Below are 25,541 nucleotides of genomic sequence, written 5' to 3' on the forward strand. Positions count from 1 at the left end.
AAATGGACTGCAGTGTAAAAACAAGGACTTATAGGTGAATACTGATCTTTCAGAATCAGTATTTTCTGTAGGGAAGCATTTGGAAGACAAGTTTAAGTTATTGAGAATAAAAGCCTGGCTAGGGAAACTTAAAGCTGTTTAAAACGAACTGGACATGCAGCTTTCTCACCAGAAACTTAAAATTGATTCAAAGTCAATAATCATTAAACCAAATGCACATAAAACATTCTTAGGGCTGAAAGCATAAGCAAACTAATTGTGATTAATTCATGTCCACAACTGGTGCAGTACTTGTTTTTACAGTGATGTAAAAAAAGTCTACCACTGCCCCTTAATGTCTCATTTCACTTTTGAAAAAACTCAGTGGACAAGTCAAAATTTAACTACAACTTGTGATATCAAACATTTACCTTTTTACTGTTCCCTTATTACCTTTTCAATCCATAGCAAGTTCCTTTTCTTGTGGTTAAGTCCTTTATCTGACAGAAATGCCTTGTATCCTTTCAAAATAAAAGCAGGGCTGTATCCGAACAGGAAGTGAACTACCTTTAGTTGAAGACAATACAAAAATCCAAAAATTAAACCAAGTGGAATTTCAAAATGCAACAAAAAGGGGAGATTAATTGTAACCAACAACAGAAATTTTAATGTGAATCTCGATCAAAATTTTAATGGTTTGACAGCCCTGATAATTTCGATAGTTTTCTCACCTGCAAATATCTACCAGTATGGTACAAAGTAGGAACGCACCAATGGTTCGCCATTGGTATCTGATATATCGGCCATGTCGGCAGATACAAGCACACTGACAAATAATTTTGCATGAACACTATCAATTTAATGCAGGCATCTAGAACACTTCACTGTTAATTAAAGAAGACGTTTTATTGTAAGGAAGAGGAAGCAACCATTTTGACAAGCTCTGATCTGTTGTTGCATAGTGGGATTCTTACACCAAAAGAAGTAGCTAATGAAAAAAACATCTCATCTGCCCTTATTTTCCAAATCATGCATCTGTAGTTGATATACATGGTAACAGATATTTACAACACTGGCAGATTAGTGGGAACATAGTGATCCAAGCTCTGAGTTACACAAGCACAAATTGTCCTGCATGCCATTTTCTTGGGGTTAGAAGTACCTCAATAATAGGGAATCAGGACAAAAAAGCCTCTCGGGGTGCTGGCAGACCTTGAAAAGTTCTCAAAAATAATTGTGTTGTGGAGATGTTATCTTCCACGCTGGACAAACTTCAAAAATAAGCCAACCAAAGCATTCAGTTGAATCTTTCTGGGTGCTGCAGCAGATAACTGAGGATTGAAAAAGTCTTTTAGAGAAACTAGATAACACACTGTAGCACTAGAATGATATCTGCGCACAAACAGTCAAAGCAGAGATTTAACAAAACAGTGCAAACAAATGTACACCAAACACACATGCGACCAAACACACAAAGATACTATTCACACATCCTCATAGGCCTTGGTTATGTAACTGAGCTACACATTCCAAGATGGGGAAGAGCAGCTGAACTCTGAGAACAGACACGTCTGCAGACATACTGAATCAGTCGTGGATTAAGAACAAGGCATGACAGCGATGTTTAGGCTTTTCACAGGTCTCCTCACACGCTAGCTGGTGGTGACGCACACAGATCTAGCATCGGTCTTACTAAAGAACACAAAGAAATGGAAAAAACTGCTGCAATTAGCACTCACTATATATGAATGGAGCTACTTTCTATTAATCAACATGAAAATATTAAACATAAACATTTTCAGTTCCAAATTCTGTGAAGTGACACCTTGTGATGCCGACTTTTTCACAATTGCAACAGGAACATCAATTTCAGAACCTGCATCCTTCAAACTTATGGGTGTATTTCTGTTTTTTTCAATAAAAAACATCCACTCAATTGATTAAAAATCAAAGTTATAGTTCAGAAATTAACTGTTAAATGTGCGATAGATACTAGGTAATAGTACAGTAGATCTGCACACAAAGTTTCAGCTGATATTAGTTCATCTCTAAAAGTTTATCTTTTGCTGTGTAACATGTCAACAGGGTACAAATAAAAGCCAATAAGACGATGAGGCAGCAAACTTCACCTTTAAAAGATCAACTCCGTGATGAAAAACTGCATTTTGTCAATTTTTCTTTAGTTTAAGGATCAAAGTCACTGTCAGACGGCAGGAATTTGCTTTTGCAAGGCTGACCTTAAAGATTTCGTGAGGTGCGGAACCAAGAAAAATCCATAAAGCACATCTTTGTGGCTGATGAAGAGAGTTCAGGTCTGATCAGCAGTTCTTCTAACAAATGCTTGTCTTAGAGTCATGGATTCAAATTCTAGTGTGACTCTTTAGTCTGAGAAGGAATCAAGTTTGTGGTTGATGTCGGCCAATACTGTGTGACCTTAAAAATCCCTCTAAGGCTGCTAATCTCCAAATCTCTCTTGATCTTCCTCTGTGTTTAATCAGCAAATTCAATTTCTGCATGAATGGGAAGAATCTGTGCAAAACACAAACAATTTTAAGAGGCAGTTGTACGCAGGCCTAACTCTATGGTATAATGAGCATGGGATTTTACTCATATTTTTGTACCTTATCTTGACCAATCTGCCTTAAATGATCAATCAAGTCTACCCAACAACTCCTTTTCAAATTATTTCATCTTCTTAGAACAGGGGTGTCAAACTCAAGGCGTGGGGGCCAAATCTGGCCTGTGGTGCAGTTACACCTGGCCTTGACCCAAAGGTCAGGAACGTAGGTGAACTTTGTGTTTTCTCTATATTTTCAATTTTGTATCTCATACTTAAAATTATGGTTCTGACTTTTTATTTCATATTTTAACCTTTACATCTCATAAATTTGACTTTCTGTCTCATATTTTTACCTTTTAAAGTCATGATTTTGATTTAATCTCATGTTTCGACCATTTTCAACTTCTAACTTTAACTTTTATCAATTATTTCAATTGTTAAACTCTTGATTTTTAATTTTCTTTCATATTTTGACTTTTAAAACTCATGAATTTGAAATTTAATCCCATATTTTGACCATTTAAAATAATAATTTCCATTTTTATCTCATATTTTGATTGTTAAATATCATGATTTTGAATTTTATCTCAGTTTTGCTGACCATTTCAACTTTTTACTTTCCCTTCTATCTCATATTTTGACCTTTAAAACTCATGATTTTGACTTTTATCTCATATTGTGACTGTTAAAAATCATGTTTTCAGTATTCTAGCTCATAATTTGCTTTTTAAAAACATTATTTTGACTGAAATTTAAGTTTGACTTCTTTTCTCAGATTTTGAGTTTTTAATTTACCATGTTGACCTTTTAATCTCAAAATCATTTAGGCTGACAGTCAATGGTTAAATATTGACCCTGTTAGGCCCTCAGGTTAGACCCAAATTCAGAATCTGGCCCCTGCTGTGTCTGACTTTGACACCCCTGTCTTAGAAGTTTAAACCTCACAGGATAAGTACTTTCACCAAGAGTTGCTTATTCAAGCAACTTCTATCAATCACACACTAATCCTTGTGTTGCTCTCAGACTTCAAAGAAGTTCAACTTTCAGCTACTAAGAGTCCCATTTAAAGTAAAAATGATACAGATAATAATGATGATAAACAATTAAATAAATAAGATGCACAGACAGCCATACATCTGATGGTGTATCATACTCCAGAAGTTAACAGGGTACAAAAATGTTGAAAAAAATTCAAAGTCATCCATGTATTTAAGTCATATTAAAGTGTCCTCCTCTCTTTTTTCCACCTGAGACCATCTATGATGTGCTCCTCACAGCATAAGCTCAGTAAAGTAGCTGGACCACCTTACCTGGGTGTTCCTTGTTTTCCTATCAAATAAAGAAATGACTAAATTAAAGCAGTAGTAATTCTAGTGAAAATCCCATTCAACAACAGTCCTCAACAAAGAACTAGGGGTTGATCAATATTGTTTTTTAAGGGCCAATATCGATTCCGACAACCGATATTTGGATCTGATATGCATTTGTTATGCCAAACAAAATGAAGTTAATGTGAAAAATAAGCAATTTTGCCCCTTCGTCAACATGAGAAACAGCACAGAGCAGCACAGGCTGTTCCTCAAAGCCAAGGAGGGTTCCTTGAAAGGCTGTTTTTGAAGGATACCACACCATTGACTGTTCCAATGTCAAGGATCCTCAAAATGTACCAAGTCCTTCAAACTGAGAATTTCAAAGGATGCTCTGCTTGCAGGAACTACCCACATCGTTTTCCTTCTCTGAAAAAATTTTTAAAAAGCACAATGTCAGACGGAAACCGGGTCCTTGAGTGCTTAATACACTTTTAAACATCCTGTTTCCACTGTTAGTATTTTGTTTAAATATTGTATGGCATCAAAGTAAACCTTAATGGGTAAAAATAGTGCTGATATGTTTTTATCATATGATCATGTTATATGATGAATATGATTATTATGATAATATTACTAAGTATATTAGGTGACTATGATGGTTTGATAGCATATTAGACAGCGCTGGGTAAAAGTTGTCTAAGTTGTTGTTAGCTCCTATTTTGATTTCTGCCACCACTGCATGAATGGTTGCGACCCTTCCTATGACGTAACGATGCACGCACGATAGCCTGTATCACATGTGTGTTCAGGAATTGCCAGGGAGGACCTGACTCAGGAGGATATTTCCCACAGAGGAAGGATCCTGGACTTTGAGAAACAGCTACAGTAGAAGCAGGAAACAGGAAGTAATGCTGTGTGTCAGTGGCACCCAGGCCTCAGCGTTGATTGGTTGGTAGTTGTGAGACACCAAGCCAGTCAGATAGTATCATGGGTGGGACATTGGGTGAGACTGTGGAGAGCTAAAAAGCCAGGATGATAATCAGTCTACCCCTGCAAAGAACACTGTATATGACTCTTAGGGATAACAATGGCCGCTGTAAGACCTTAGAAATATTGTTGCTGTTTCACAAGCAGGATACAGAAAAAGGTAGAAAAACTTACAGTTCAATGTTGTAATCATGACAACACCTCTCTGTGGCTGTTTCAACGACACATCATGTACCTACACCATACAGCAACCAGCATGCAATGGCTAGAATTCGTCAGGAAGCACTGGAAATCTGCCTTCAAAATAAAAGCCAGGAAGGTTGCACAAGGACATACTATATCTTCAAATAGTGAATATAAATGGACAACAATAAACACTTAAAGTCATATTTGTAGTTCTACAAAGAGAATTCACAGCAGTGTAACACTGAAGTGGCCTCTCTTTGTTTTACTTAATCCTTTACCTTACTGTCTGGCCAGCCCTTGTTCTACTTGTCTGATGATTGTTTACATATTGATATTCTTATCAATTTCATATTGAAACATTTAGACACTTTGTATTTAGTACAAACGTATTGTCATCTTAGCACTGAACCATTAGAACTCAACTATCATAATTTTCCCATCTTAAAAGACAGTGGCATTTAATTTTTAAATTTTGGATCACAGAACAAGCAAATGTTTTTTTTTTTTTTTTGATAAATGGCTAAGACAATACGACATCAGTGATACTGGTTTGGATCTCACCAAACTCCCATCAACCAATTGACTGAGGAGTGCATCATCAATGTGGTCTATATTAAGGCTGTTAAAATGCATGACATTTTGATGCCTTGTACCATTTTAAAACATCTGGGATCAACAATCTCTCTTAATGACCAATAGCATTGGAAAGTACCAAAGACCTGATCCTTGTTCAGATTTTAACTAAAAGCTGCTACAAATGAGTACAAGAAGGGAAGACTTGCACAAAGTAATTGGACGGCTAACTGCCGTGGTATCACGTCAAGTGTCAATATAGTTAGATTTTTCAAGAATCGTACAAAAAGACAAATATCTGCTTTTGAGGAAAACATTTTTATTGTGCTATTTTGGTTGTATCTTACTATTTCATCCTTCTTTTTGTTGGAAGGGGTCCATATAGCTATATGATACTTTGCTATTATTGGCTTAAATTATTAATTGATCTGAGTTTTGCTGTCAATTACTATTTAGTACAGACAACCGGGCTTTTATTTCCAAGGTTCCAACCGGAAGCCAAACCGATCCTCCGTCCATCTTGACGCTGGTTGTGTACCGCTGTTGTATGGAGCTTCATCAGGTCGATGTGGTGAAAACATAGGGGTGCAGGCCGCTGGTGTGTCAACATGCCAGTCATTTTTACCAATTAAAATTAACAAGTGTTGTTTCAACTCTGAGCCTGCGTTTTCATACTGCACCCAATACATTTTAACGATACACGTTGAAGCACAATGATGTGTCAGACCGTTACATTCTTCTTCGATGCCTTTGTGCCACTGCGATAGAAAATAATTACACAAGCCACCCAAAACAGCAAGCACCGTCGTTCATATAACGCAATGCACGGAAATAACCGTTTATTTGAAGGAGACAGTACAGCTGGGAGGGAGGAATTCTGTTCTAAGGCCGAGGCTGCGTCTTCACTGTTGTGACTGACCGAGGCATCGTTTTTTCAGCCTCCGACGCGATGCTAAACGGCTGAACATTTTATTCTTGTATCCCCGTGTTTTCTAAACCATTACTTAACAAATAACGTCACTAAAATTACAATTCAACACACTCACCTTGTCGGAGTTTGTCGACAATAGGTCCACACGCGATACAAAGCATCAGTAGCGGTAGATAACCGTTCTGTTAGTCCTTGACGTATGGGAAAACTGTTCCCTCTATACAGACTGCAGGCAGGCGGGCAGCGGCAGCGTAGCATTGCCGGATGGGCAGGGCTGGAGCGATACGTCAGTCTGAGGTCAGAGTTTGGTCCCAGACAGACCGGATTATCTAACGGGGCGGCTGGCTTTCATCAGGGCTGTTACCTCTGTTTGGGATATAGTGAATTTGTATTAATTAAATAACTGCAAGAGCATTAACTGAATCAGCACAATGACTTCAGTTAGCTAAAAATGGGTAAGGACCTACAACGCAATGTAATTAAACCTAAACGGCTTTTAGCTGATTTACATTGTGGAAAAAATAACAAGGATAATATTCTACAGGCCTAAACACACATTGAAAATATCCATTTAAGACAGTATGATTAAAAAAAAAAGTAAATCTTAAGAAAATAATGGAACAGCATGACAAAATGTATGTGGGCCATTTGCTAATAAACACTACATATGTTCAGGCATTTAATTCACTCATACTGTTTTTGTATCATGTTTTCTGCATTCGTTCCTGTCCATATTAATTCCTATCAATATTGCTGCCAAAGTCCCTATCCAAACGGATACACAGGTAACTGGGTAAGCTAATAAGTGGGCCATAAAACCTGTTAAGCTAAATTTTATTCTTTGGCATTTACAGTCAGAATTAGGGGCCGTGGACTTGACCTAATGTGCTAAACTATTAAGCTCTATCCATCTCTGAAACCCTGAGATGGATAGAGCTGAGATGAGTTGATTAGGGGTCTACATGTGGAATGATCTGACCGTTGGACTAAAAATGTTGCAGATGAAATTAGAAAAAAGTTGCTTATGTAGAGTGTAACTCTGAGCACTCCATGGAAAACATGTTTCAACTCTGAGAAGATGGATGTTCTGTAAGCTGGTAGCCTTTACTTTTACTGACATTTCAGAAGCAATAAAATCTGTTGTCTCAAAAAAGGGGCATGGGCCAGTTAGGTGTTTGATAATATCTGCAAAGAAAGATTAGGTTTCTTTGTATCACTTTTCTTGTGTCATTGATAGATAGATATGTTGGAATGAGTTTGCTGTTAACATGTGAAACTACAGAGATTTATATGTTACTACATTTTTTATTCAGACAGAAAGTTGTTCACCTCTGTCCAGGCTTGGTTTAATCTGGGCAGGGCAAAAATCTGAGCCCATGACATCACCAGTCTTGATGGGGAATTACCCCGCACCCCTTAACGCTACTATGATATAAAATCACCAAGCAGTACATCTTAGTACAATTTGTTGTTAGCTACTGTCACTGCCTTCACTGAAAGCTAACAGCCAGCTAAATGCCGTGTCTTTGCTGTATTTGAGGATCATTTATGTGAGTGGGTGTGGCTTCGGTTCATTCAAATGACACGCACACCATCCAAAAGCAAATTTCACTGTCTCATTTTTCATGATTTTCAAGCTTAATTTCAGAAACTTCGTTTTTTTTCATGAATAAGAATTATCCTGGTGTCTCATAACACAGTGGCCTGTCATACAGCAAACCTAAAATAAAGATTTTTTTGTCACTTAACATGGACGTTAATGCCCCACCCACAACAATGGTTGACTAAATGTCATGTCATGAACAATAGTACTGCTGTATTCACTTTAGTAATGATGTAGTCTGTTTTTAGTTTTTCTTTTCTTTCTTTCTTTCTTTCTTTCTTTCTTTCTTTCTTTCTTTCTTCTTTATGGAAAAGTGGCCAGACAATAGGTTCTCCTTAGCAAAACACATAAAAGCCCACTTGGAGTCCACAAAAAACTCTAAACGAAGGCTTCCTTGTCACCTCTCTTACTAAGTTCCTTCTCCCCAGCCAGATGACCAGCTCTTTGAAATGTTCTGATTGTTTCTAATTTTTCCATTTGAGAATTATGGAGGCCACTGTGCCTTTGGCAAGATGCATCGAAAATGGCTACACATTATGGGTGACAGCAGCTGATACCTATACATGCAACACTTCATCATCCATTGTTAACAGCACAGCAGCTAAATGTATCAGAAAGACACAGCAGGAGTACTTTTTTCCCAAAATTAGTGTGGTATAAATAATTTACAAATAAAAATAATGCAATGATATCTCTATTAAGTCAAATTGAATCCCATTTTACATTCAATGGAACCCTTTACCTAAGCAGGTCCCAGTGCAGGTGCACTGTCAGCTCTTATAGTTTTGTCTTTTGGTTGACACCGGCAACTTACATTTTGGAAAAACGGCATCCAGTGTTGCCTTTAATTCTAATTTTGATTTAACTAAAGTCTTTTATCATCCATATTAGCAAACATGACGGTTTATTACACCGATTCATTATCTTTTATTTTAAACAGCTCCTCAGACCTGACCATTGCACAGAGCAGTATGTTAGAATTTGTCATCTTTTTGGTCAGTTTATCATTTTCTTTCGTGGTTTGACTCAATTTATCTCTCTTAACCTCACAGTCCTCCTCTCAGTCCTGCTGTTACCGAAGTCAGCAGTTTAAGAGCACACAGTCTCGTTTTATAAAGCCTTCATGTTCCCCGTGAGAGATCTGGGTTATTACTGCAGCAGTGAAAGGTTTAGAGTTCACAGTATAACAGATTATTACAGATCATTGAACAGAAGTTGATACCATATGAGTAAAAACCCTAAAACAAACAGGCTAAGATTTAAGGGGAAAAGGCAGCTTGGATAAATCCCCAGACATTCATGTTATTAGAAATAAACATGAAATAGAAATGTGCAAATGGACATGCTCTTATTTCAGGTATGGAACAAAATAACTTAAAGCTTTGTTTTTTAAATGTTTCAGGGATAAAACCAGAATTAAGTGTATTGAAACAATTGAAGAAAAATTATAAATGTCTGACTTAACCCACAAAGAAAACTTGCTTTCACGCTGGTTGCATCAGCTAAAAGATGCAAATTCTTCAATCAGTGATTTAACTGGGAATGCTTATTCACCTTATAATATATAGATGAATTAAGTTTTTATCACATGAATTAATCAAACTGCTTTGCTGCATGGGTCAGATATAAATGAGTAGGATTCAAACCTACTGAATGTTATCCCTCTTCATGTAGAGGCTGAGCTCCATCAGCTGTTTAAATCAGGTAACTGCATTTAAAAAGAGAACATTGAATAGCATTGAATTTGGTATTATTATGACATGAACTGTCTGCATTTGTTGAAGGTTACTCTAAAGCATTTTTAAAGAAGAATAATAGTCTCTCATCATTGCTTAAATATAGGACCAACTGTGTCTATGCCAGTATCTGCCAGCTCCTCCGTCACTCTGGTCCCCAGAGAACTTCACCCCCACTAATGGAAGGCCTTGCCTTACACCTCAAAGTGCTTTCAGTTTTTATTAAAAAAAAAAAAAAAAAACAAAAAAACACATTTCGAGCTGAAAGGCTTTGCATTTTAAGATGTCACTCAGTCAACCTGGCTAAAGTATGTCTTACTTTTTGCAGAGTTCTAACCTCGAAATCAAGAAACTGCAAAGCATGAAAAAAGATTTAGTCAAGGCCAGCATGAGAGGCAACAGGTGCATGGTAATAATAAAAGGCAACCCTTGATAGGCAGATTGGAAAGTGCTTCTTTGATGACAAGAGGCCACCAACACAAATGACTTTATCTCCTTTTTAACCACATTTATCAAATGTTCACAGCTGTATTAGGCATATACCTTGACCCAAAAGCTGATCCTGAAACTCCTGTTCCTGAAATCAATAAAGACAATAAAATGTGTATTTTATCATGCCCATTTCTTGGACATTAATTCTTTTCATTCTTCACTTTGAGTTCATGAAAAAAAATCAGCCCAGTAAAGCCAATCAAGGCAAGTGTGGCATGGCAGTAATCATACAATAAACCTTAAATGATAAATGAGATTTTACTAAAGCATGTGCCCTGGCATGTTTGACTTAAAAGCCACCACAATGTAGTTTTTATATCATTTGATGTTTTAAATGGATAACTGTGTCACAATTGTAAGTGTGGCTTGAACACTTCACCTGACATGATGAGAAAAGTTGACAACTTCCTTGTATGTGTGCTTCGGCTCAGCAGAGCTCATTACTTACACCTGTTTACAATCAATGCTCTAGGAAGAGAGAGAGCTGGGATTGGCTGCCATGGCAAGATAAACTGATTGCACCTCAGACATTTCACTGCACCATTGTTAAGAGACTACATACTAGTGGAAGTGCTGGGGCAGCCACAGTCCGATAGAGGAATTTTTGTTTGCTCTTCCTCTTCTCTCTGGCTGGAGCCATGGGACTCGTTCCATGGTAACTTCAAAAATCTTAAAACTTACATGATGTATTTTTTTTTTTAAATGGCTAGATTGTTGTGAAATGATGTCATTGTTTTCTCTTTTTTAGTGTGGTGGTTCTCTTGATTTTATCCATTGGGGAGCTTCAAGCAAGCATTGAATGTAAGACTTAATGCAAAATTGCCCACAAACAAGTTGGGAATTGAAAGTTTCCTGAATGCATACATGTAACTGTAGCACTCTATTCTTAAAATGTGAACATAAAGTATGTCAGCTCTAAGCAACAATGGCCTGATGACAAGTATTTGTAATTCATCTGCAGCTTCTAATGATGGATTTGAGCATGGAAATCAGCATGTCAGCTACATGCCAAAGTTAACCCATTACCAGCCCAAGCCCCAGCAGCCCCAGGTTCCTGTCTACCAGCCAAAGCCCCAGCAGCCCCAGGTTCCTGTCTACCAGCCAAAGCCCCAGCAGCCCCAGGTTCCTGTCCACCAGCCCAAGCCCCAGCAGCCCCAGGTTCCCGTCTACCAGCCAAAGCCCCAGCAGCCCCAGGTTCCTGTCCACCAGCCCAAGCCCCAGCAGCCCCAGGTTCCTGTCTACCAGCCAAAGCCCCAACAGCCCCAGGTTCCTGTCTACCAGCCAAAGCCCAAGCAGCCCCAGGTTCCCGTCTACCAGCCAAAACCCCAGCAGCCCCAGGTTCCTGTCTACCAGCCAAAGCCCCAGCAGCCCCAGGTTCCTGTCTACCAGCCCAAGCCCCAGCAGCCCCAGGTTCCCGTCTACAAGCCAAAGCCCCAACAGCCCCAGGTTCCCGTCTACCAGCCAAAACCCCAGCAGCCCCAGGTTCCTGTCTACCAGCCCAAGCCCCAGCAGCCCCAGGTTCCCGTCTACCAGCCCAAGCCCCAGCAGCCCCAACAGCCCCAGGTTCCTGTGTACCAGCCCAAGCCCCAACAGCCCCAGGTTCCTGTGTACCAGCCCAAGCCCCAACAGCCCCAGGTTCCCGTGTACCAGCGAAAACCCCAGCAGCCCCAGGTTCCCATGTACCAGCCAAAACCCCAGCAGCCCCAGGTTCCCATGTACCAGCCAAAACCCCAGCAGCCCCAGGTTCCTGTCTACCAGCCCAAGCCCCAGCAGCCCCAGGTTCCTGTGTACCAGCCCAAGCCCCAACAGCCCCAGGTTCCCGTGTACCAGCGAAAACCCCAGCAGCCCCAGGTTCCCATGTACCAGCCAAAACCCCAGCAGCCCCAGGTTCCCATGTACCAGCCAAAACCCCAGCAGCCCCAGGTTCCCGTCTACCAGCCCAAGCCCCAGCAGCCCCAGGTTCCTGTCTACCAGCCCAAGCCCCAGCAGCCCCAGGTTCCTGTCTACCAGCCCAAGCCCCAGGTTCCCATGTACCAGCCAAAACCCCAGCAGCCCCAGGTTCCTGTCTACCAGCCCAAGCCCCAGCAGCCCCAGGTTCCCGTCTACCAGCCCAAGCCCCAGCAGCCCCAACAGCCCCAGGTTCCTGTCTACCAGCCCAAGCCCCAGGTTCCTGTCTACCAGCCCAAGCCCCAGGCTCCCGTCTTCCAGCCAAAGCCCCAGGTTCCTATATTCAAGCCCAGATCCCAGCAGCCACGGGTTCCTGTCTCTAAGCACAGGCCTCGGGAGCCACAGCAGTCCCAGGTACCATCTGTGTACCAGCCTCAGCAGTTGTTGTACAAGCCCCAGCAGCCTGTGTACAAGCCCCAGCAGCCTCAGTGGCCTGTGTACAAGCCCAAGCAGCCTGTGTACATGCCCCAGCAGCCCCAGCAGCCTGTGTACAAGCCCCAGCAGCCCCAGAAGCCCGTTTACAAGCCCGTTTACAAGCCCCAGCAGCCCCAGCAGCCTCAGCAGCCTGTGTACAAGCCCCAGCAGCCCCAGCAGCCCCAGCAGCCGCAGCAGCCTGTGTACCAGCCCCAGCAGCCGCAGCAGCCTGTGTACAAGCCCCAGCAGCTGCAGCAGCCTGTGTACAAGCCCCAGCAGCCCCAGCAGCCCCAGCAGCCTGTGTACAAGCCCCAGCAGCCCCAGCAGCTGCAGCAGCCCCAGCAGCCGCAGCAGCCTGTGTACAAGCCCCAGCAGCCGCAGCAGCCTGTGTACAAGCCCCAGCAGCCGCAGCAGCCTGTGTACAAGCCCCAGCAGCCCCAGCAGCCTGTGTACAAGCCCCAGCAGCCCCAGCAGCCTGTGTACAAGCCCCAGCAGCCCCAGCAGCCTGTGTACAAGCCCCAGCAGCCTGTGTACAAGCCCCAGCAGCCTGTGTACAAGCCCCAGCAGCTGCAGCAGCCTGTGTACAAGCCCCAGCAGGCCCAGCAGCCCCAGCAGCCTGTGGACAAGCCCCAGCAGCCTGTGGACAAGCCCCAGCAGCCCCAGCAGCCTGTGTACAAGCCCCAGCAGCCCCAGCAGCCTGTGTACAAGCCCCAGCAGCCCCAGCAGCCTGTGTACAAGCCCCAGCAGGCCCAGCAGCCCCAGCAGCCTGTGGACAAGCCCCAGCAGCCCCAGCAGCCGCAGCGGCCTGTGTACAAGCCCCAGCAGCCCCAGCAGCCGCAGCGGCCTGTGTACAAGCCCCAGCAGCCCCAGCAGCCGCAGCGGCCTGTGTACAAGCCCCAGCAGCCCCAGCAGCCGCAGCGGCCTGTGTACCAGCCCCAGCAGCCCCAGCGGCCTGTGTACAAGCCCCAGCAGGCCCAGCAGCCCCAGCAGCCTGTGGACAAGCCCCAGCAGCCTGTGGACAAGCCCCAGCAGCCCCAGCAGCCTCAGCAGCCTGTGGACAAGCCCCAGCAGCCCCAGCAGCCTCAGCAGCCTGTGGACAAGCCCCAGCAGCCCCAGCAGCCCCAGCAGCCCCAGCGGCCTCTGTACAAGCCCCAGCAGCCCCAGCAGCCCCAGCGGCCTGTGTACAAGCCCCAGCAGCCGCAGCAGCCGCAGCGGCCTGTGTACAAGCCCCAGCAGCCGCAGCAGCCGCAGCAGCCGCAGCGGCCTGTGTACAAGCCCCAGCAGCCGCAGCAGCCGCAGCAGCCGCAGCGGCCTGTGTACAAGCCCCAGCAGCCCCAGCAGCCGCAGCGGCCTGTGTACCAGCCCCAGCAGCCCCAGCGGCCTGTGTACAAGCCCCAGCAGTTGGTGTACCAGCCCCAGCAACCACACACCTTGCATTCAAGGTAGGTCTGTGTGGGAAGTAACTTTTCTTTGGTATTTTTTGAAGGTTATTTGCTAAATTCGTTCCTTTTCCTTAGCAGTTCGGCTTAGGATTAGTCCCCCTATGGAAGGAGAAGGCTATCGGGCTTCAACCCTTACTAAAGCACAAGGTATATGTAACTATTTTGGCTTTTTATACTTTACAATGGATAACTGCTTGTAATTTATACCATTTCACTTTTTATTTAATTGATCAAACTTATCTTGCTTTCAGATATCTTGTTTCAACTGCTGAGCCTTGGGTTAAAGCTTTTTCCATCACAACCTTTAATAAAAATGTAACTGACATTGTTTTTGTTTGGGTTTTCATTCTACTTTCCATAAAGATTCAGGTCAATGAGTTGTCTTTTCTCATGGGACTGGATATGCCATACTTCAGCTCTTGTAAATCCTGTTTTAGATTTATTAGTCTATGGTCATTAAAGTTTATAACTTAGATGGAGAAGTGCAACCTGCATCACTTTAAATGGACAACAGAATAAGCAATCCCACCTGCTTCGTGCCAGAAAGTGTTTAATGCCATTGAGATGCTTTGGGGGGAAAATGTTGACTTCCACCCCAGTATTATTCTCCTACGTGCTAGTAGAGATGTAAGGGCATTGCTGTCTTTTGTTGTCCTACTAATTACTTGACTGCCTGGCCATATTTCAAAGATGGCTATATCTGCACATGGTGTCAACACTGTTTAATGCCTTAGAGGTGTTTGAAAATGGCTGTCCAATAACCTTGGACACAAGAACAGGACCAAAACATATGTCATATTTGCTGGTGACATCTATTACAAGACAGTTGGTGAAATATATCTGGTGCACAACCTTAAATTCAGGCTCAGCTTAGAACAGGATGTGTTGTCATTAACTCGAGTTAATGCAGCTTGCCAGTCACCATCCTCTATGACTCTACCAAATTCTTCTTCCCACTTGTTTTTGATCTTGTCAAGAGAGGTCTCTGTGAGTTGACAAATTAAACTATAGATTTTTGAAATAAGACCTTTCTGATGTCTAAGATTGAGTCAATTACAGAGTTAGGAGGGATGTTGGGGAAGAAGCGATTGCTTAATTTAACAAAGTTGTGATCCTGAAAGTATTGGCATAAATTGGATTTTGGTAAGTTAAAATTTTCACATAATTTACTAAAACTGGCAAAGACATTGTTAATGTAAAGTTCCTTTAACCTAACAAGGCCTGATCTCTGCCACAGGGAAAAGGCAGTGTCAGTGCCAGGGGGGAGAAAAGGTGATTATTATGTATTGGACTGTGACTAGATAACTCCTGGAGACCAAAAGCATGTCTAAATTGGAACCAGATTCTTAGTGTGGATATAACATAATCCTGGGGGTCTTACCTTCCATATAAAGGAAGAAATTAATTTATCAACACAAAGAAGGAGTTAGGTAAGAAGATTTGCAGACATTGGAAGAGGTAAAGAAAGCGTGGGAGCACCTTCTTTTTAGTACAATTTATCCTCCTGGCTACAGTTATATGTAAATTGTTCCATCTTTCCAGGTCCAATTTAAGCTTGTCAACTGAGGGGGGAAATTGTTCTGTTATAAATCTGATAGCTGCTGGCAAATGTTCACACCCAAATACTTAAAACTACTCTTAGACAACTTAAAAGGGAGGCATCTGTCAGGGATCTCCATAGCCAGATTCTTCAGAAACTTTAATCAATACTTTTTATAATTTACTGAAACTGTTATCTCTTGAATGGCCTCTCCTTAGCTATTTGGATAAGAACACTGAATTGCAGATCATCCCATCAAAGTTGTCCAATAAATATGCACTAATATCAACACGCTGCAGGTTCATATAAATATGACCTCAACAGGCATGCTCTCCTTGAGGTGTCGTAACTTATAACAGCTTCGAAGTGTGAAAAAAAAAAACACTTAAATGAAAAACTACTAGAAGCAGAAGGTAGGAAAGATAACCCAGGACTTCAGACTGCTTGAATGGCTAATATGAGCACACTGGCAGAACCAGGCCAACCTGAAGGATACTTAAATGACTGAGATTTAATCTGCCACTACATTTGTCCATAAACTTGGTTTTTATGCAGGCAGAGAAGGTTAATGTTTTCTCCCTGAGGGATACAAATTTTATTTTATGTCTGAATTTTTCTCAATAAATTGGTGTGGACAAATGATTAGTTTTTATTTAACAAATGAAGGATTTTGGTTTAATGCTACCACAAGAATCTGCTGTTAAATGATCAGAATCAGACCCATAAAGTGTATTTTTTTTTTTTTTACCTCTATTCAGTTGGATACAACGCAAAGACAAGAAACTTATTAATTTTATCTATTTAATATACTCACAGTCTGGATTTGATGCCAGCAGCATGTTTATCATTTCGTTAGTCTTTTCTTTCGATCAACACTCCATAAGCATCTTAGGACTGAATTGTTGAAATACTTAAAGTGGAATTCTCCAATTCTTTCTCAGTCTACATCTTAAGTTGCTCAACAGTGTGATATTGTATTTATGCTAAAGTAAAAACATGGATTTTGATCTAAATTAATTTCACCAGTTCCTGGGTAGGTAGCATGTATCATATGATAGTACAGAACTATTGAGATTTCTGATCATTGATACTGTCACTTGTGAAAGCTCAGGAAGATACTCACAGTGTGCAACCTACTATACATAACTGCATACATGATCATTTAGATTTTTACATCACTTGGTTACATCCCATTATTAGACCCTCCACTGCCCCAGTTGTTAGCCTGTCATTGCTGACATGTGATTTAAAATATGGCTTTCTTTGCCACAATATCATCTGTGCCTTGCTACATGACACCCTCCACCTCCTCACTGTAAATTCTTCAGTTTCATCCTCTTCATGCATTTAAAGCAAATATAAATATAACCATAGTATTACCTAATCCAGTCCAGCAGCATTGAGGTTACTCTTATAAACTACTGGACTCTAACTTTAATCAATACTTACAATCATTTAATGGTTATCTCTTGAATGGCCTCCCCTTGGCTTTCTGGATGGTGACACTGACTTGCAGATCATCCACTTAAAGTTGTCCAATAAAGATGCACTGATATGAACAGGCTACAGGTTCACATAAATTTGCCTGCAACAGAAATGCTGTTCTGTATTTGTCACTGCAGCTTTGTTGATTTTCAATCTCTGTGAATCTTCTTTACATTTTTAGGTTAGCATAATTTTCTACAACAGGCTGGTTGGACTGAGGTCACACTGTAAAAGTTCGAGCCTGTATCTGATTTGAATAAACATGAAAGTAGTCCAAATCTGATTTGAGAAGATCAGATTCCACATGATTTGTGCTGTTCAATTGCCTACCTTTTCCCTAATGGTAAACCACCTATGACTGAATTTGCCATACAACCAGGTAATCAAACTTTGATCTATATGAACAATTAATGTGGTTGTCTATCATAGGAAACAGGTTGGGCTCTGGTAGTCACCGTCTTTGGGTAGAAGTTGTTCAAAATTTTACATTTTCCAATAAAAAGAACAAAAAAAGGTGTATTATAGCATTTTAATTTCTCAGGCAATCTTGCTAAGTTTCAGTTTGGCCAAAGAAAGAAATCAACCAAGTAAGGAAAATGTGACCAAGTCTGACATGGAAGTAATCATATTATTAGCCTTACATTATAAATGAGTTTTATGATAGCATGAGCCCTGACATGTTTGACTTAAAAAGCCATTGTTTTTATCATATTTAATGGCTAACCATTGCAATTGTGACCTGAACACTTCACCTGAAATGATGAGAAAAGCTTGCTTCTAATCATCAGAGCTCATTACTTGCACCTGTTTACAATCAGCACTCAGAGAAAGCTGTGATTTTCTGCCATAGCAAGATAAACTGATTGCCCCTCAGATCTCTTTTCAATGCACCGTTGTTGAGAGCCTACATACCCAGACAAACCAGTGGAAGTGCTGGGGCAGGCAAATCAGACAGAGGAGTTTTGGTTTCCTCTTGAATCTATCTCTGGCTGAAGCAATGGGACTCATTCCACGGTAATTTAAAGTAACTTCATGCCTTAAAATTCTACATTTTTAAAAAGGCTGGATTAATTTGTGGCTATCTTTGTTTCTAGTGTGGTGCTGCTCTTGCTATTACTGACTGGGGAGCTTCAAGCAAGCACATGTAAGATTTAACATTGCATGGATATTGCAATTACTAGGTGGAGCAAAAAAAGGAATAACAGCTATGTGTACATTCATAGAGAAAAATACATTTAAATGCTTTGATAAACTCAAAGTATAATTTGATCTAAACAATAGGGATTTACTGAGATACTTGCAGCTTAGACATTTCTACAATACAGAAATCAAAGAAGGTATCTCAGCAGAAGGTAACGAGGTAATTGGGGTTCTGGTTAGTGTATACAAGCATACTCCTTTTGAAGATAGGCTGTGTGCGAAACTACATTCATTCATTCCCTACTCCCTATCTACTATATAGTGAACAACATGTAGTGGACTATATAGTGCACTTAACTGCAAAACATTTTAAAAAATTATTTAACATTGCGAATTTACACAAGAAGGTGGTAGAAATTGAAAGTTTCCTGAATGCATACATATAATTGTAGATCTCTATTCTTAAAATGGGAACTTAAAGTATGTCAACTCTAAGCAATAATGGCCTGATGACAAGTATTTGTAATCCATCTGCAGCTTCTAATGATTAAATTAATACTTGTAATTGAAGAACTCCATTCTTAAAATTTGAAATGATTTCACTTCAGAGCAATTATGTGTTAAATATTGCTGGTAATTCGTCCACAGCTTCGTATGATGGATTTGGGCATGGAAGCCAGCATAGTAGCAACAAGCCTCAGCTTCACCGCTACAAACCCAAACCCCAGCAGTCTAAGGTCTCCAATTACCAGTACGAAATGCCCCAGGTACCCAAGGTTCCTGGCAACCAGCCCAAACCTCAGCGGCCTGTGTACAGGCCCAGGCCTCTGGCTCAGCAGCCTGTGTACAAGCCCCAGCCCCAGCAGCCCATGCAAAAGCCCAGGCCCCGGCCGCAGCAGCCCGTGTACAAGCCTCAGCGACCCCGGCCGCAGCAGCCCCAGCAGCCTGTGTACAAGCCCCAGCAGCCGGTGTACCAGCCCCAACAGCCCCAGCAGCCTGTGTACAAGCCCCAGCAGCCTGTGTACAAGCCCCAGCAGCCTGTGTACCAGCCCCAACAGCCCCAGCAGCCTGTGTACAAGCCCCAGCAGCCTGTGTACAAGCCCCAGCAGCCTGTGTACAAGCCCCAGCAGCCCCAGCAACCGGTGTACAAGCCCCAGCAGCCGGTGTACCAGCCCCAACAGCCCCAGCAGCCTGTGTACAAGCCCCAGCAGCCTGTGTACAAGCCCCAGCAGCCTGTGTACAAGCCCCAGCAGCCCCAGCAACCGGTGCACAAGCCCCAAAAGCCACAGCAACCGGTGCACAAGCCCCAAAAGCCACAGCAGCCTGTGTACAAGCCCCAGCAGCCCCAGCAACCGGTGTACAAGCCCCAGCAACCAGTGTACAAGCCCCAGCGACCGGTGTACAAGCCCCAGCAGCCCCAGCAACCTGTATACAAGCCCCAGCAGCCCCAGCAACCGGTACACAATCCCCAGCAACAGGTGTACAAGCCCCAGCAGCCCCAGCAACCGGTGTACAAGCCCCAGCAGCCCCAGCAACCGGTATACAAGCCCCACCAGCCCCAGCAACCAGTGTACCAGCCCCAGCAACCGGTGTACAAGCCCCAGCAGCCCCAGCAACAAGTGTACAAGCCCCAGCAGCCCCAGCAGCCCCAGCAGCCGATGTACAAGCCCCAGCAGCCAGTGTACAAGCCCCAGCAGCCCCAGCAGCCCCAGCAACCGGTGTACAAGCCCCAGCAGCCTGTGTACAAGCCCCAGCAGCCCCAGCAGCCTGTGTACAAGCCCCAGCAGCCCCAGCATCAGGTGTACAAGCCCCAGCAACCCCAACAGCCTGTGTACAAGCCCCAGCAACCCCAACAGCCTGTGTACAAGCCCCAACAACCACACACCTTATATTCCACAAGGTAGGTTTGTGTGGGAAGTAACTTTTCTTGGTTATTTTTTGGGAGTTTATTGCTAAGGTCATGTTTTTTTTCCTAACAGTTAAGCTTGGGCCTAATCCCCCTCTGGGAGCAAAAAGCTTTTTGGCTTCAACCCTTACTAAAGCACAAGGTAAATTTTTGTTATGAATATTTCGCCTTTTTATACATCACAATGGATAACTGTGTATTTTCTACCATTTCACTTTGCATTCAATTGACCAAACTTATCTTGCTTTCAGATATCTTGGTGTTTCAACTGCTGAGCCTTGGGTTAAAGCTTTTTCCATCACACCCTTTAATAAAAATGTAACTGACATTGTTTTTGTTTGGGTTTTCATTCTACTTTCCATAAAGATTCAGGTCAATGAGTTGTCTTTTCTCATGGGACTGGATATGCCATACTCCAGCTTTTGTAAATCCTGTTTAGATTTATTAGTCTATGGTCATTAAAGTTTATAACTTAGATGGAGAAGTGCAACCTGCATCACTTTAAATGGACAACAGAATAAGAAATCCCACCTGCTTCATGCCAGAGATTGTTTCAACAAATGGTCTTATAAACATTTCTGGTCAACTTAATTTCATGATTCATTGACACTCAAGTCTAAAAATGAGTCTTTTGAGTGAAAGGAAATTCACCAGTTCCTGGGCAGCTAGCATAATGCTTGCCTTGCATAATTGCATAAATGCCTTTTAATATCACTTTATCACATCCCGTCAATAGGCCCTCCATATCTGTCAAACATTAACCTGTCGTTACTGGCATCTTTTTAAAATATGGCTTTCGTTTCCACAAGTTCATCAGTGCTGTTGTTGGTGGGACTCTCCACCGCCTTAACACTGCAAATTGTTCACTTTCATCACTTTCATCCATTTAAAGTATGCATAAATATGACCAAGCATTACATAATGAAGTCCAGTAGCATTAAGGATTCTTCTGTAAGCTACTGGACTTGATTCAAACTTCAATCAATACTTTCTATAATTTACTGAAATTGTTATCTCTTGAATGGTCTCTCCTTATTTATCTGGGTAAGAACACTGAATTGCAGATCATCCAATTAAAGGTGTCCAATAAAGATGCACTAATAGATCAGGCTGCAGGCTCACATCATGCATTTGCTCTCTACAGGCATGCTTTCCTTGAGCTGTCATAACTGATGACGGTTTCAAAGTGTGAGAAAAAAACTGCTTGAAAATTAAAAACTACCAGAAGGTAGGAAAGAAACCCGGGACTCCTGACTGCTTGAATGACTAATACAGGGATAAAGGCAGAACCAGGCCAACATGAATGCCATAAATAACAGATTTAAATCTACCACTACATTTGTTCTTAAAGTAGTGTTTTATAAACCTGAGTATCATAAAAAATAACCTGATGATCCTATCCTCCACAAAACAGCAACTGAAGAAAGAAATCATCTATAATAACAAATACTTTGTCACTTAAAAAGAATCAGAATTAATGAGAATGTTCAGTCTTAGGTGGTGTTGATGATCAAATAAAAACAGTGTCTAATATTACTCTAGCAAACTCATATTTTATAAAAAGGTACAGATTAAATGGCTCTTAGCCACGTGATCTGATTTTGTTTTTTTTCTAAGGTGTATTGCTGTCTGAAGAAAAAGGTCACACTGAAATAGCTGATATTTTCAAGATAATGTTTTCTTGCCACTAGGGGGAGCCGCTTCTCAACAAAATCAGAGCAGAGAAGGTTGCTGTGTTCTTCCTGGGGGATGCACATTTTAATTTTTGTCTGAATTTTTCTCAATAAATTGGTGTGGACACATGATTAGGTTTTGATTCAACAAATTTAAATGATTTTGTTTTAATTCAACCACAAGTAGCTGCTATTAAATGATCACAACCAGACTCATAAAATGTACTTCTCTTACCTTTATTCAGTTGGATCAAATTTATTTTTTTAACATACACACAGTCTGAATTTGATACCAGCAACATGTTTAAAAAAGTTGGGATGGGACCATGTTTATCATTTTGTTAAATCATTTTTTTTCTATCCACATAAGCATCTTGGGACTGAACTGTTGAAATACTGAAAGTGGAATCCTTTCCCATTCTTGCTTGATCTACATCTTAAGTTGCTCAACAGTGTATTATTGTATTTTATGCTTCATAATGCACTAACACTTTTAATGGGAGACAGGTGTTGACTGCATGCAGGCCAGTTTAGCCTCCACACTCCTTTACTGCAAAGCCATGCAGTTGGAATTTGCTCTGGGCAGTATTTTGCTGAAATACTTTGGGACATCCCTCAAAAAGCCATTGTCTGGTGGGGGCATAATGTTACTCCAAAACCTGTGCAGTATATACCTCTCAGTATTTATGGTGCCTTCACAGATGTGCAAGTCACCCATGCCACTGGCACAAATACACCATCACATGGTTTGTTATGGAAGACTTTGAAGACTATATGGCTTTGACATTGCATGGTAGATTCTTAACTTTCATTTGTAGATATAATCATAATGTATTATCTGGCCATTCTCTGAAGACCTCCAGAGCCCCGATTGTAATTTCCATCTAATGATGCCAATTTTTAAAACAGTTAAATTTAAAACATTTAAAGCATTTAAAACAAATGCACTTAAGCTACTTGTCACTGCACCAATGTAAACATAGTGGTCGGGGTTTTGAGTCAAATTTGTCAGTTAGAGGCATTTCAGGTTGCACTTTCATATGCGCAGATGCATATGGGCCTGTGGAGGTTTTCAAAGACATGGTTCATCCCAATAACCTCTCTGCTTTAATACTAGAAAAACTACCATTACTTCGAAGCAATAAAGACAGATTTTATATCTTAATTCAATTAAATTTGTATATTAAATTAAGTGGCACAAGATTTACAAGTCAGTTTACCTACAATTCTCACTGAAACCCCAGTGAAATGCTCTTAAAATTGTAATGAGGCTTCCTGCCACTATAAGCCACTATAGCTTCAATTAATGGCCGCTGCCATCCTGTCAAAGCTTTCCCCAGCGCTTTCAGGCATAGATGTAACTAGAAATAATACCAACAAAAGCTTGCACATATCTAAATCTTAATTGTAATACATTGCAAATTTATGTATTTTTGTATTTAATGTTGCATTTCTGTACATTGAGAGGAAAGCTAACCAGAGTCAAATTCTTTTTTGCGTAAGCGTACTTGGCCAATAAAGGTGACTCTGATTTTAAGCCCTCTCTGGCCCCAGGACTACACCTTACTATGCCCGCTGACTTCTCTAGCGTCAGGACTACATCTAAATCATCTCATATGCACATTTGCACCAATGAATCTACCAACTGTAAAGTGAATTACTGTGGTAAAATGCTTCATCTCATATGCATATTTGCACCAATTAACCTATTAATTAGTGATTTACATATGATTGAAGAGAAGACATGTCTTTCTTGCAAACAGTACTATGTAGCTGTAACTTTTTGCACAGGGTTTCTTCTTGTACAGGACAAAATACACTTTTGCTTTAAACTGTATACAGGCTCATTTTTGTTCATCTACAAAGATTTGTAATTTTTTTGTGTATGTAATTTTATAATCTACTTTCAGTTAAAGTATAATTTTTTATTCGAAGAAGAAGTCTGTGTAAATTATGTTGTGGTTAATATGGGGTGGGGGTTGCTTAAATGTAGGAGACGTCTCATGTCGTGTTTGTAAGCAGCTACTAGATACTTTGCTTTTCCCTTCAGAAAGTAGATCCATCCATCCATCCATCCATGTCAATAAGGCGTCTATATTTTGTCTATGCTCTCGGGATGGAAACATGAAGAGCTTAGTGGTTAGCATGTCATAGGAACAGCACAGTGTGACGTTTTTTAACTAGAAAATGGAAAATTAGTCATTTGTAGGCTGTGTAGGGTTTTACAAACATATAACTACTCAGGTGAAGCTTAAAGAGTCAACAAATCAAAGCAGACGGGTGTAAAGTCTGGCAGAACTAGCTGCTGATGTTAGCCACTGATTCAATGGCTTTATGTAGATTTGACTTTTCTCAGTATTTCCCCCTGTTTATGCATGGTTCATTCTTCAAGGCAAAGCTTACGATTCACTGATATCACTAAGCAAATTTTAAGAGGATCAACAAGAATGTGGTAGGAGAGGCATAGTTTCTTTCTCAAAAGGCCATTGTTCAACTAGATAACAGTGTTTGAGTTAACCTAATTGTTGTGCTTTTTCCATGTTCATGGTTTAAACCAATTATTCATGTATGTTGCGTTTTGCTGCCTTGGCCAGGTCTCTCTAGTAAACTTTATTATGGGACTTCTTGTTTAAAAAAAATGAACCGCTAAATTCCTACACTCTCTGCAGCCCATGAATGCAGCATGAGAGCCGTCCCGCTCTGCTGGATTTCATCTGGTAGTAAATCTCTCTGCCAGTGACAGTCAGCACTTAAACCCTGAGGTCCACCTGGGTCGTCCACCTGTCTCACAACTGAGCATTTTTTAATGAAACGTCAGTGATGAAGCGGACAGTGAGGGACTTTCACAGTTTGTCTACATGACTACTGAGCAACAGGCAACTCGTCTGCACTAAAGGCTCATCGGATTTGAAGGAACTGTTGCACACGATCCCGCCGTGATGTCGCTCCTCTGTGTCAGAGGTAAGGTGAACCTCCAGACCTACAAATTCTATCAGTTTGAACGAATTTTAAAAATGAAAGGTGGCATTAATTTGCGCAACGAAAATAAGGATTCCCCCCTGCTTTCTGTGCAATATTTCAGGATAGGATATTTGCACAAGTACCAAACAATATGGCCATAATACAAAGACGAAAAAATGACTTGCAAGTAAGATATGTATGGGCAAAAACTTAAGTAGAGTAAAGGAAAAATTACTGATTAAGTGTCGTTTACTTCATTACAGCAGCATGAAGTTTCCTGTGAGGGCAAGGGGAAAGCTGTGAGAATGTGTTGCACAAACTAGATATTTCCATTAGAAGTCCATTATCAACAAGCATAACCTTGAATAAAATGTATTTTTTACTAAAACTATCAGTAGTGACAAATATGCACACTTTGGAAATGCTATGTACCTGCATTTGAAAAAGATTTAACCAAAAAATTGATGGGAAAGTTCCTCTCTTACATAAAGAGACTAGTAGGACAGTAGGGTTGCTGTTGCTGGAAGGATATCTGTAACTTTGAATTTTAAAGATAGGCTACAAAACCAAATTAACACCAGTAAAACTGTAACTCAGCTACAGTAACATTTCTCAAATGCTAAAGAGATAACCTGCTATAATGATAACAGTATCAGCAGATTAATGTTGTAAGCCT

At 41.3% G+C, this 25,541-nt stretch overlaps 4 protein-coding genes across 5 annotated transcripts in view; 3 read left to right on the forward strand and 1 right to left on the reverse strand.

Annotated features, from left to right (window-relative positions):
* Positions 1–6,770, reverse strand: part of rusc2 (RUN and SH3 domain containing 2) — a 63,744-nt gene extending 56,974 nt beyond the window's left edge. Inside the window, exon 1 of the mRNA XM_041787005.1 lies at positions 6,642–6,770. The gene's annotated coding sequence lies outside the window, so the exon portion shown is untranslated. The remainder of the gene's footprint in view (positions 1–6,641) is intronic.
* A 4,083-nt stretch (positions 6,771–10,853) lies between these two features.
* LOC121510416 (adhesive plaque matrix protein) lies at positions 10,854–14,485 on the forward strand. Of its 2 annotated transcripts, none has more exons than XM_041788445.1 (6): positions 10,854–11,012; positions 11,106–11,158; positions 11,319–13,690; positions 14,120–14,160; positions 14,236–14,307; positions 14,412–14,485. In XM_041788445.1, exons 1-5 carry the CDS (start codon positions 10,996–10,998, stop codon positions 14,246–14,248), a joined length of 2,496 nt encoding a protein of 831 aa, XP_041644379.1. In that variant the 5' UTR covers positions 10,854–10,995; the 3' UTR covers positions 14,249–14,307; positions 14,412–14,485. The 2 variants fall into 2 exon arrangements, with proteins under 2 accessions (XP_041644379.1, XP_041644380.1); XM_041788446.1 differs by having other exon boundaries at positions 14,239–14,307.
* Positions 14,486–18,019: 3,534 nt separating this feature from the next.
* Positions 18,020–20,559, forward strand: LOC121509346 (repetitive proline-rich cell wall protein 1-like). Its single transcript, XM_041786641.1, has 5 exons — positions 18,020–18,199; positions 18,280–18,329; positions 18,974–20,225; positions 20,305–20,373; positions 20,483–20,559. Exons 1-4 carry the CDS (start codon positions 18,183–18,185, stop codon positions 20,306–20,308), a joined length of 1,323 nt encoding a protein of 440 aa, XP_041642575.1. The 5' UTR covers positions 18,020–18,182; the 3' UTR covers positions 20,309–20,373; positions 20,483–20,559.
* A 4,202-nt stretch (positions 20,560–24,761) lies between these two features.
* LOC121509581 (protein unc-13 homolog B-like) overlaps positions 24,762–25,541 on the forward strand; it is a 260,714-nt gene continuing 259,934 nt past the window's right edge. The window contains exon 1 of the mRNA XM_041787044.1: positions 24,762–24,865. Coding sequence (XP_041642978.1) covers positions 24,844–24,865 — 22 coding nt within the window. The 5' untranslated portion in view covers positions 24,762–24,843. The remainder of the gene's footprint in view (positions 24,866–25,541) is intronic.

This window comes from Cheilinus undulatus, linkage group 5 (assembly GCF_018320785.1).
Source record: "Cheilinus undulatus linkage group 5, ASM1832078v1, whole genome shotgun sequence".
Lineage (NCBI taxonomy): Eukaryota > Metazoa > Chordata > Actinopteri > Labriformes > Labridae > Cheilinus > Cheilinus undulatus.